Source organism: Ciconia boyciana, chromosome 4, assembly GCF_034638445.1.
Source record: "Ciconia boyciana chromosome 4, ASM3463844v1, whole genome shotgun sequence".
NCBI classification, from domain to species: Eukaryota; Metazoa; Chordata; class Aves; order Ciconiiformes; family Ciconiidae; genus Ciconia; species Ciconia boyciana.
In genome coordinates, this window is record NC_132937.1 from 39,454,279 (window position 1) to 39,466,144 (window position 11,866).

The 11,866-nt window shown below is 40.6% G+C and overlaps 2 protein-coding genes across 4 annotated transcripts in view; one reads left to right on the forward strand and one right to left on the reverse strand.

Moving 5' to 3' along the window:
- Positions 1 to 4,613, forward strand: part of NDUFAF2 (NADH:ubiquinone oxidoreductase complex assembly factor 2) — an 85,905-nt gene extending 81,292 nt beyond the window's left edge. Inside the window, exon 6 of the mRNA XM_072860356.1 lies at positions 4,440 to 4,613. Within this exon, the coding sequence (XP_072716457.1) occupies positions 4,440 to 4,613 (174 nt within the window). The remainder of the gene's footprint in view (positions 1 to 4,439) is intronic.
- SMIM15 (small integral membrane protein 15) lies at positions 4,405 to 8,714 on the reverse strand. Of its 3 annotated transcripts, none has more exons than XM_072860355.1 (3): positions 8,630 to 8,714; positions 8,241 to 8,316; positions 4,405 to 7,527 (listed from the first exon to the last, which is right to left on the reverse strand). In XM_072860355.1, exon 3 carries the CDS (start codon positions 7,498 to 7,500, stop codon positions 7,276 to 7,278), a length of 225 nt encoding a protein of 74 aa, XP_072716456.1. In that variant the 5' UTR covers positions 7,501 to 7,527; positions 8,241 to 8,316; positions 8,630 to 8,714; the 3' UTR covers positions 4,405 to 7,275. The 3 variants fall into 3 exon arrangements, with proteins under 3 accessions (XP_072716456.1, XP_072716455.1, XP_072716454.1); XM_072860354.1 differs by having other exon boundaries at positions 8,659 to 8,711; XM_072860353.1 differs by lacking the exon at positions 8,630 to 8,714 and having other exon boundaries at positions 8,241 to 8,490.
- Positions 8,715 to 11,866: the final 3,152 nt, after the last annotated feature.

The window sequence follows — 11,866 nt, forward strand, 5'->3', positions numbered from 1 at the left end:
TGGACAAGTAGGTACCTGCAATGAGTAAAATTTCTCCTTTTACCACTTAAAAGTAAACTGTAGAACTTGTAGTTGGACCTAGTTCTGGCCACATCGTGTATATCTTCTAAATGCTGGGAGTTGATGCATTTCAAGGTGAACATCGACATGCAGAGATTTCAACTGGTATAAAACATGGCTGGATGTCTTCAGGCATTTCTCATTTTTTATTTTTGCAGCATAATCCCAATCCTTAGATTTCTCTTTTAATAAATAGGATAAATAAAGGGCATTTCTGATTTTTTATTTTTGCAGCATAATCCAAATCCTTAGATTTCTCTTTTAATAAATACGATAAATACAGGGCATTTCTGATACTCTTTAGATACCATGTGCCTCCTGAGAACTGCAGGTTCAAAGGGCTTTGTGGTGGGTTGACCTTGGCTGGATGCCAGGTGCCCACCAAGCTGTTCTATCACTCCCCTCCTCAGCAGGATGGGGAGGGGGGGGAGAAAATAAGATGAAAAGAACTCGTGGGTCAAGATAAAGGCAGTTTAATAAAGAAAAAGCAAAGGCCACACACGGAAGCAAAGGAAAACAAAAGATTTATTCTCTACTTCCCATCAGCAGGTGATGTTCAGCCACTTCCTGGGAAGTAGGGCTTCAGTACTAGTAGCAGTTGCTCCAGAAGACAAACTTCATAATAATGAATGTTGTCCCTCCTCCTCCTTTCTCTTAGTTTTGATTGCTGAGCAGATGTCATATGGTATGGAATATCCCTTTGGTCAGTTTGGCTGTGCCCCCTCTCAGCTTCTTCTGAACCTGCCAATGTAATTGTAGCAGGAATTATGCAGCCACCACCTAGTCCATGGTAGGAATTATGCCGCCGCCACCTAGACCATGGTAGGAATTATGCGAGTGCTACCTCAACAGGGCTCGGCCCTAGGTTCCTGCTCGAAGAAGACGAGTTGCCAGTCCTCTGAGTAAATAAGTGGTTTATTTATCCAACATGCAGAGCAGCTCGAACTGGGTGCCTCCAAGGAGGGACCCCTACCCCAGATCGCACTCCCCAGTTATACCCGTACCACCCAGCACCCGATCCCCAAGTCCAATCACTTAATTCTGGTCGGTGGTCTCTTGATTTCTTATTGGTTTTCTCTGTCACTGGGCTGGCCTTCTTCTGAAGTTACCTCATTCTCTTGGAATTGTTTCCTTGGTCCTTATCTTCTTCATTCTGCTTGCATCTGCTGGATTCAGCTAGTTCTGTGTTAGCAGCATTAGTTTTATCAAAATGTTTACTCTCAGTCAGCTCCTGTGGCCTAAGGCTTCAATTACTTTAGCTTCTAGTGCTAAGCAAGGCTATTAATCCTAACAATTCTCAACAGTAATTTAAAAAAAAAAAAAAAAAGAGTTTTAGCTCCCAGTCACTGTATACAGCATATCAAACAGTAAAGGGTTGGGTAGCAACAGAGCCTCAAAGTGAAAAATGTAGCTGTGTGCAGGTGAGTTGGAAGAGCTGTGGTGCCATGCAGATTTACAGACTACTTGTCATGGGTAGAAGAGCCCAGCAGATGTCGGCTTCTCTACCGCTGTTCAGCAGGTGATAGGAAGCCCTGCAGAACCAGGAGGGTCCCTGAGGAGGAACCTTTCTAACACTCACTGTATTTAATTGCAGTGAGCCACGCAGATAAACTGAAGCCAAATTTAGAAGAAGATTAGTTACAAAGATCCTGTACATGTTTTAAGTGTGTTTTAAGTGTGTTTTAAGGATAATTCCTTCTATAAATACGCATGCAGTAGTTTCATTAAAATTTACATTTTGAACCAAGTTATTATCCTATTCAAATTTGAATTGAGCACAGGAACCCTGATTTCAGTGTACATGTTAGTGGCATGAATTTAATGTATAAAATGGATGTGTGCAGATACTTTGAACTTAAAAATTTTTTGTTCTGGTGTGGATTGTATAGAAGATTCTGAACAAATCACTTCAATATTTTTTCTGTGTTGACTAATGATGATCATTCCTCATGCTTTTTTCAAGATCAACATGGTTATTTTACTAGATCACAACTATACTTTGGCCAGTGAAAGCTGATTAAAAGACCCTTAGTTGAGTCTGAAAACCAGATGACAATTATACATCAACATTTTAAATGGACTTGGAGCATTTGGAATTTAGTTACAGCTGCTATTACCTGACTAAGATAACTTTGTTAAAGTAGTCACTGGAAAAGACTTGAAGTTAGTAAGTAGCTGTTCACAGTAAATGAATTACATTTGTATTTTAATAAATAATTTCATGCTGTTTTAGCAGAGACTATGATGCAGTCTTCAGATATCACAAAGGTATATGCCCTTGTTTCTTAGGAGTGGGGTAATACAAGCACGATAGGAGTAATCCCCTTGAAATCAATAAGGTCATGGTAGATTTATACAGGCATGTAGTAAACAAGGACGGAATTGAGGTTTTGCTATACTGACTCTTGAAAATTTGACATTGTTACACTTGGCAATATTTTTATTTGAGTATGGGAGAATTTCCCTCCCCCCCTCCCCTTCAGTTTGCAAAAAGTCATTTATGTGCTGCTTGTGTATTTTCATGCTATATAGGTATGTGAAGTGTTGTGCCTCTGCTATGTGCATCTGTGAATTTAAGTATAGAGGCAATTAAGGACTAAGAAAAAAATGTTAGTTTTCATGATATCTCTAAGATAAGGTTTTCTTTAAATACTACCTTTTTTAATGTTCTTAAATGTTGCATGCACTTGCTATGTCAACTCTTGGAAATATCACATGTATTTTAATGCCATTCCTAAAATAATGCCATGGTCTTCTGCTCAGAGAAGTGTACTGGTCTAGTTTCTCCTTAGCTCTGCCATATACTTGTAACCTGGAGAAAGCTGTTCAGCCTTTTTCCTCCTGTATCACAGTCTAAATGTGGATATTAGCAGCTTCCTCGTTACATGGTGTTGGTTACAGTTAAGTTGCATTTGGGTTCAAAGTATCATAAAAATTTGTATCACCTTTCTGCTTTTGTTTCTAATACTCTTCACTATCTGCCCTAATAAAAGCACAGAGAAGTCTTGTTAGCAGAATTTGCAAATCATCCTTCTAATAGGAAACATATGCTAACAGATAAAAACCAAACTTCAGTATTTTTCAGGGCTTGTTTCTTTGTGTTTACTTTGAGAGTTCTTTGTGTTTTCCTCTGAACAAGATGGCAAGATCTACTAATAGCTGTTTTTCTATTATGCCTGTGGACAAATCAGTAATTGCGCTTGCTTCAACTAATAGCCTCAGCATTTCCCAGTGGAAGCAGCCAAATCGCAGTTCAGGTCATCTTTATTAAGTGAATTTACAGCTTTAACATGTACCCAACCATGTTTCAGTACAGAGCTTCATAAAGTTGAATCAGCAAGATGTACGAGCCTTCTCTAAATACACGTCATGGGGGTTTTTTTTGGCTTTGCAATAGGATCATGCATCAGATAGTTGCTTCAGTTTATCAAGGGTGGAGGTAAACCTCTCCTTCACTAGATCACTTTTATTTGAATTTTTTACCTGTGCAGAGGCAGTAGGTATGATTTTAAACCCTTTATGAATGCAGTACATTTATTTTAGCTAATACACCTGGTAGATACCTAGAGTTAACATACAGCTAGCCTAAGCAGTGATGTGTTTAGTGTCCTCATCACAATACCCAGTTTGCCTTTGCTGGCCAAGCAGTCATCAGCTGAGGATGTGTCGGCCTACCTTGTTTCTTGGACCATGCCAGTCCTTGGCCTTACTGAGCTGTCTTCTGAATCTCCAGGCCAGGGTTCCCCTCAGGGAGTTGTATGCCTTTTTTTTTTGCCAGTGTTTTTTCTCCAGAGTTACTAGTACCATCCCAGTAATTTCAGTTCTGCCCTAGCTTATTTTAAATTATTATTTTATTATTTTATTTATTAATATTGCATGGCTTTGGCTTCTGTAGTAGCAGAGTCAAAGTTGCACATCCGCGTTTCCCAAAACTGTGCCCTGAGGCACAGATACCTGAAGTCATAGGCATAGCGAGTTACAGGAGGAAATGCAAGTGATAAATAGCTATATAGTATAGCTATATAGTAGCAAGTCCTACATAGAAAACAACGTAAAGGTAACCTGATTTGTAATGCATTTTTACATTTGTTGATGACTGTATTTAATTATTTTTCCTTTTTGATCCAATAGAATAGTGAAACTGGGATACCACAATACAATTTTTCTTCAACAACATGAGCAAAACATTAAGAACATTTTAAACTAGGGCTGAAATTGCAGTTGTAGAAAAAAACAATTAATTTCACCACATTTTATTTTACCTACATACCTGAAAATTCAGATTATAAAATTAAGAAAACCAATAACTGTTTAAAATATTTTATTCCAACATTGTACATCACATTTACTTCTGCTTTATCTTTCTACTGTGTTCTTAGATGATTCTTAATGAAAATTATAGACAAGAAATGAAACAGAAAATCAAAGACATATCTGAAAAGGATAAGCGCCTTCAGGCCAAGGAATACAAGGAGGGACTCGTTGCTGAACCAGTTCATACTCACATTAAAGGCCATGCATCAGCCCCTTACTATGAAAAGGGCGAGCCTTAACAAGATCCAACAAGCACTGCAAATACCTTTCAGCCAGGTTCCTGGATGCCACCAGGCAGTGGCAGTAGTCATAATAAATATCAATAATTGTAATGTACAGATATTGCTAATGGATAAATATTAACAGACAACATAAACAGCTGTTATATATAGTGAGTGTACAATAAAGTAATATTAAAGCAGTTTCATTTATTTTTGCAGAACTGTACAAATCGGCTTAATTGTGACAAACTACTGTAAAACATTTGGATTTAGTGAAAAACAGGATATGTTACAAAGGAATTTTGTTTTCAACAGTTGCTGTTCATCAATTACTCTTGAAATCATTTTAGGTAGAAGGTTTTCAAGCTAACTTAATTTTCTTAAATAATTCTAAATTGTTTTTTCCTTTAAGACCAATTAATTTTTTTAATTGTTTTTTATGTAATAGATTTTAATTAGAGCACTTAAATTGTCTTCCCAAATCTAGGCATTTAAGATAGTTCTCCAGAATTCCTGTTAATTCTCTTGACAGCACCAGTGTGCTGAAGTTGTAAGCTTTCCTCTGGCAATTGAATGGAAAAGTTGATTTCATTAACAGGAATCACTATGACACTACAGTGACTATGTACTATATTATTAAAATAAGTTAAAAGAATGTCTCTAAATATAAAAGAATCAACATATTTGAATGTTTGTTTTGCAGCCAGCAGTAAGGACAGGATAAAATCAGGCCAAGTTAAACTACATATAACTACTATAATAGAGGTTAGAAGCACTTGGTAAAGCAACTGGAAAATAACAAAGGGCAGGAGACTGTCATTAATATTAAAAAAAAATAGTTTTTATTTCTTGTGGATGCAGGGACTTCCTTAAGTTGTTAGATCTATTTGGCCATAGTTTAGATACATAAAATGTGCAGATTATTTAGAGATGATGCTTGAGAACTTAGAGTCAAAATAAAACCTACACTTTCTTTAAAAAGTATCAAATTTATTTATGCAGTACATCCTTGATCAGTTCTCCTACATGTGTTTTAAGCTATGTAGGTATCAAAGGTGGAATACATACACATTTGACAACATTCAAGACAAAACAGTGGAGACAATCCCATGTATTATAAAATGCAGAAACATCATATTCTAATAATGCTTGCTTTGACCAACAAAATTGGAAGATGGTCAACAGTTACTGGCTGCATACAAGTACTTCACATTTACTTTAAGTTGTTTCAGTTAAACTCCCCACTTCTAATCCCCCTTAGTGTCAGTCAGCTCTATAGGTCTCCTCATTTGAACAATGGTATTATTTTAAGGTTTTATTTTTAAACATAATGAAAGACTAGTTGCTAGAAAGCACAACTCTGTGCTGCTGTTTAGAAATATGCTAAGTCTAAAAACAATGACTGCCACAAGCTCTTTAAAACTAGGCTATTAATAAAAATTAGGCTTTGAAAAATTAATCACTTGTTAGAAAAAAAACATGAATTGGAATTAAGGTTAAATAATTTTGGCATATTTACAACACAACCCCCACTTGTAATTTTTCCAGTATGCTAGTATTTTGCAACCTGGAAGGCAGCAGTTTCAAAGGCCATGAGAACAGAGATCCCACCTAAAAACAGAAGGTCCTAGGATCAAAGGTAGCCAGAAGGTTAGCAAGTAGGAAGAACTACTGTCACCAGTGTACACATCCTCCTCCTGTACTCTTCCACAGCCACCTGCTATAGGTCACTAGGACACAGAACACTAGGCCACCTGGGCCTTTGGTCTCACCCCATTTATTGCTATTCTTTTGAGGCATAAAAAGTTTATGAAGGCAGAAACAAACAAGTTACAGGTGGAACATTCATGTGATCTTTAGGGAAAACCAAACAACATAGTAGTGTATTTTGTAGAACATGAGTGGCCTAAGACAAATGAAGGTATTAAGAACAAGTTTCCTGGAGTTTGGGCTGAATTTAAAGACTCTTGATGGCTGGTAGTTCAGGAAACAGGAAAAGCCAAGTTAGGTTCTTTGTGCAGACAAGCCCCACCAAAGAAGCTACAGCAGCTCCTATGGGCACACAGCTGAACGAACCACATGGTCATATGCAGTGTCCTTAAAGGAAACCAGTAAGGTATACTAGCAAACGCTGAAGCTATCTCTACAGCTCTGCTGAAGGTATACCAAAACTTGCCTTTCTGTAATCCAGTTTACCAGGAATTACAGATACTTGCAAGTGCAACATGAACTACTGCTGCAGAGGGTTCCTACAGGAATAGAAACAAGGAAAATGGCTCGCTACACTAAGAAAACAAAGGTCATAGCATTAAGGTGTCATTCACATTTTCCCCATAATTGGACAATCAAGGTACTTGTTAAGTCATAGCTCAGCTAAGGAAAAAAAAAAATCTACCCCCAGTGCCACCCCAGATTAATTTTTTAATTTAACATGCAAATTTTGAAAAGCAACTTGCACTAGAAGACAAGTAGTAGATTTAATGACTCTAACAAGTATCACTTGGGCAAACTTTAACACAAATCATCTCAGCAGAAAAAATATATTGAAGGGATTAAATTTCATACTTTGAGAAATAACAGGATCAAGTATCAAAGGAAGGTTACAACACAAAATGTACAACAGTGCTTCATTAAAGAAATGGATTCTTTGCACAAGGCAGACCTTTTTTTTTTTCCCCATTTAATCCTTCTTCGTTCGTTTGGCTTTTGCAATATTCTCTTGGTGTTTCTGTTTCTTCTTTTGCTCTCGCTCCCTGGCCTCAATCATTTTTGCAAGCTTCCATGGAAGTGCTGCACTAATTACAAACAATGGTGTAAGGGCAAAAATCACTGAAGCAAGAAAGTCATATGGGTCCTTTGCAGCCCACTCCACGATGTATTCAGCCCAAGCTTTAACACCAAACATCTTTTCTGTTTTTCTATTGGGGAAACCCTATGGAATAATAAGAAAAAAACCCCTCTGAGTATTCAGAAAAATAAAAACAATTACTATTTTAATATGTCATCATCTTTCATTATTAAAGAGCAAGCTCATTCTTGCTAGAAGTAGTGCATAGTATGTGAAACTGAGCACAATACAAAGTGTTGACTCTACCTTAAAGTACGATGTTTACAAAGTAATTAGGTATTTCATCCAACAGACCTTCAGCTGCTACCAAAAAAAAGTTGCTACATGGAAAAAAAAAAGTGAGGTATGTGCTTTTTTGGAAAAGAAGAAAAAAAAGCCCAGTTGGTTTATATTTCTATAGGTTTTACTGGGGAGGGGAGGAAGCCGGTACTTTAAATAGTAAGCTAGCCATAGTAAGTCGGTAAGTCAAAAACAACGTAAAAACTGCGTCTGAACCGAACATTAAGGTGCCAGCGTGCGTGAACCCGTGCATAGGCGCACACGTAGAGGCCACCAGACTGCCTCAGGCCGATCGCCTGCGAGCGCCCAGGCGGGCTTAGGAGATCCGGAGTCCCTCGGCAAAGAGCAAGAGCTAGGCAGCCGCCAGGCTTCACCCAGGGCCACCCGGGACACCATCGTGGTGACTCCCTCCCTACTTCCTCCCGGCACAGTCGTTACGCTCGCCCCACCACCCGACGCTGCCCCACCCCTACCCGTAAAGAACGGCCGCACAGTGGAGACAACCGCCCTGCCCTCACCTGCGGCGGGGGAGCACAACGTCGCCTCGGGCATCCTCCGGGCGCGTCAAGCAACGGAAGAGTGACGCAGAGATCCCTGCGGAGAGAAAACACAGGCCATGAGGAAAAGACGCCCAGTACAACCCACCCCCGACAGCACTCGCCTTCGCCTGACACAAATAGCGCTGCTCGGGAGAGAGAAGTGGGGACGGGCGGAGAATGGCGGCAGGAGGAAGACATCGCCGGGGCTCGGGGTGGGGCTGGCCGTCCCACCTCCCCTCACTTCCCTCCCGCCGGCCGCGCCACCATCTCCCTCATCCACCCCCCACCACTGCCCCACGATACTGCTGCCCTAGAAGGCGCCGGCCTGCCGAGCAGAAACAGGACGGAGACGCCCACCCCACCCATACCGGCCAGGCACCGAAGAAACAGAGCCCACCCGCTACGACTGGCTAAAGCAGCCCCACTAGGCGCCCAACCCCCCTGCTTCAAGGCCACCCGCCTCATGTGACTTCGGGGGCGGGACACTGGCCCCACACACACACAGACTTGGGCGTGGGCGGAGCGGCCCCACGCTCCCGGCGGGGGTGGGCCCCGCCCCGCCCGAGCGGTGCTTCCCATTAAAAGCCCCGAAGTGCCGTGCCGTGCTGTGCCTCCTATAGTTGGTGGGTAGTGATGGCCTGGCAGTGATTGGTCACCCGCTCAGGCCAGTGCAAGGTTGGGAGTTGGTGCCTTGCATGCACAGCGGTGTCACTGGTCTGTCACTTCTCCATTTTCTCTTCTGGTATAGTGCTATTCAAGTGCATGGTACAATCTGGAGGCAGACCACAAGTAACTTTTGCCAGTAGCTTAGCAAGATCCCACATGTATCTCCTGTGCCTTGTGTGAAATCCTGACCCTCTCTGTTGGTCTTTCAGTAACTAGCTGCAGTGCGCCATGCAGTTCCCAGGTGTAAAAGTGCTGTGCGATAGCTGTGTGCTGCTATCAGAACTTTGGTTGTTGCACTGCTCCCTACTGAACTGACCTCAGCAAAAATACTCAGCTGATCTCAGTATAATCTGAGTGACTGTTACAGCCCTTAATTTTCTCATATTGAAAGTTCAGGGTTTGAGGTTTTGCTTTATGTGTGTTGCACCAAGCCTTTCACTCTCCCTTTGTACACACGTGTGCACATGCACACACACTGATGCGAATAAAAACTCTTCATTATGCTTCCAAAGCAAGGTTAAGCATAGATTGGGTTTTAGTTTAGTACATGATTGCAAGATCTTATCACTTAAATTGTATTGATCGATTCAGGAGTTCCTGAATAGCAAAAGGCATTCTGCTTTTGTATGTCTGTTTTCTTTCTGTGAATATTTGTATTATTCGAAGGGAAGCAGACAGGCAAATAAGAAATATATTTTGTCAAAGGAGAGAGTCATGGACAAGAGGTCTAACTAGTCTAAAATGCTTTAGATTGAATATGTTGAATGCAATTTTGTGCTAGTGCAAATTTTTATTATAGGCTACTTGTGCATTCTTATTCAAAACCTGTGTGTAGTGCTAAGGCTCTTGTAACATCTTTTAAAAATAGTATCTCTGTACATGTGTTAGCCATGTACATAAGCATTAAAACTCTTAGGTTATGGGTCCCTGTTTGATCTGTAATTTGCAAATGTTAGCAAAATATAACAATCTAAATTTATTGGAGCTTAGATATTAGTTCTGAGGTGTTGTATTTATTAGTATCGTTATAAGATGTTTTTGTATGCGGTGTAGCCAACTTAAAAGTAGATGGGCTATTACATAATTATAGTATATTTCTGGTAAAATTGCGTATTGGGCTAGAGGGGAAACAGTTAAATTTTTGATGCTTGGATGTCAAATTCAGGTACCTATGCCAAAATAAGCACTGACCTTAGTCAAAAGCTATATACACGCTGCTTAATATCACCACCTTTAGACCTACTGCAAAATTAATTTCCAGTTCCAGTCTTTCCCATAATAGTAACAGTCTCATCTATCTGTCTTTCTATGTCTTCTCATCTTACTGATTTAAAGAGAAAAGTGCCTGATTCATTGTGGCAGGGAAGAAATAAAAAGTAGGGATTTTTAATTTGCTTTTCTAAGAAAACAGATCTTATGTAATTACCATTTCTGTGTGTCCTTCTCCCCCTAATAGCTTCTGAAGTTGTTGGCTGGTTACACTGGCAAAGTAGTAGAGGTCTCACATAATAATTCTGCTCCTTTAAGATTTGTGAAAATAGACAGCTAGATAGAGAAGAGAGGCCCAGGCTACAACCTTGACCGACAGCTGCAGTGCATCTGTGTTAGGAACAAAGGGATGTTACAGGATTACCACCCAGTGGGAAGGCTTCATTTGGGGCTTGCACTCTGCTGAATTCAGAATAATTCAACCTGTCCTGGTTTCAGCTGGGATAGAGTTAATTTTCTTTCCAGTAGCTGGTATAGTGCTGTGTTTTGGATTTAGTATGAGAATAATGTTGATAACACGCTGATATTTTAGTTGTTGCTAAGTAATGCTTACACTGGTCAAGGACTTTTCAGCTTCCCATGCTCTGCCAGGTGCACAAGAAGCTGGGAGGGGGCACAGTCAAAATGGCCAAAGGGCTATTCCATACCATATGGTGTCATGCTCAGTACATAAATTGGGGGGAGATGGCCAGGGGCAGGAATCGCTGCTCAGGGACTGGCTAGGCATCGGTTGGCGTGTGGTGAGCAGTTACATCACTTGTTTTTTTGTTTTTCCCTGGGTTTTGTTCCTCTCTCTCTCTCTTTCTCATTGTTTTCCTTTTCATTACAAATTATTATTATTATTATTTTATTTTATTTCAATTATTAAACTGTTCGTATCTCAGCCCATGAGTTTTCTTACTTGTGCTCTTCAGATTCTCTCCCCCATCCCACCGAGGGAGGGTGGGAGGGTGAGCGAGCAGCTGTGTGGTGCTTGGTTGCCGACTGGGGCTAAACCACGACAGTCCTTTTTGGCACCCAACGTGGGGCATGAAGGGTTGAGATAACAACAGATCTGACCAGAACACGTTAAAACAAATTTGTTATAATCATTCATTATATTAGTTTAGTAGTCGCTGGTCACAATCTTGACTCATTTGCTCTCAGAGTTGTTGTGCTTGTTCTCAGAGTTGTGTTATGTAATACTTTACTTGCCATATACACTCCCTGTGGTGCTGTTTAGCACCTCTGGGAGTTGGATTAAAGATATCGCTTTGCTGTACTGTGTAACACTGGCTTACAGTATGATAAAATTATTGGTCGTGAGATTGTACTCAGCACTGCTGTCATCCCTGTACTTTGGGAGCCATCTCACGGAAACTATTAATAATTACACTTGTTACCTCTTCTCCTCGGAAAGCCAATCTACGGAGCAGACACCTTCCTTCCCCTTCCCCTTCTCCTTCTCCTCTAGGCTAGTTACAATAGCTCCTGAGAATTTTGAATATCCTTGGGATGTTCAAACCAGCATGTTCCTATTGCTGTGACTCCTGAATGTGTTTCAGGCCTTGTTTAAGGTTAAGCCACTATTTAAGAATACCACACAGAGATCTGCCCCAAGGCTGGATAGTTATGAGTGGCAGGGTGTGTGGGATAGCATGGGCAAGTACCTGGGACAGTGGGCACCCCCA

What these genes read in the sequence shown, in the direction of transcription:
- SMIM15 (XM_072860353.1), bottom strand. Translation starts at nt 8,459, where the DNA reads ATGTCTTCCTCCTGCCGCCATTCTCCGCCCGTCCCCACTTCTCTCTCC. An exon ending in GTTGTGCTCCCCCGCCGCAG is followed by an intron (nt 7,528 to 8,240) that starts GTGAGGGCAGGG and finishes ATTATTCCATAG; the next exon opens with GGTTTCCCCAATAGAAAAAC.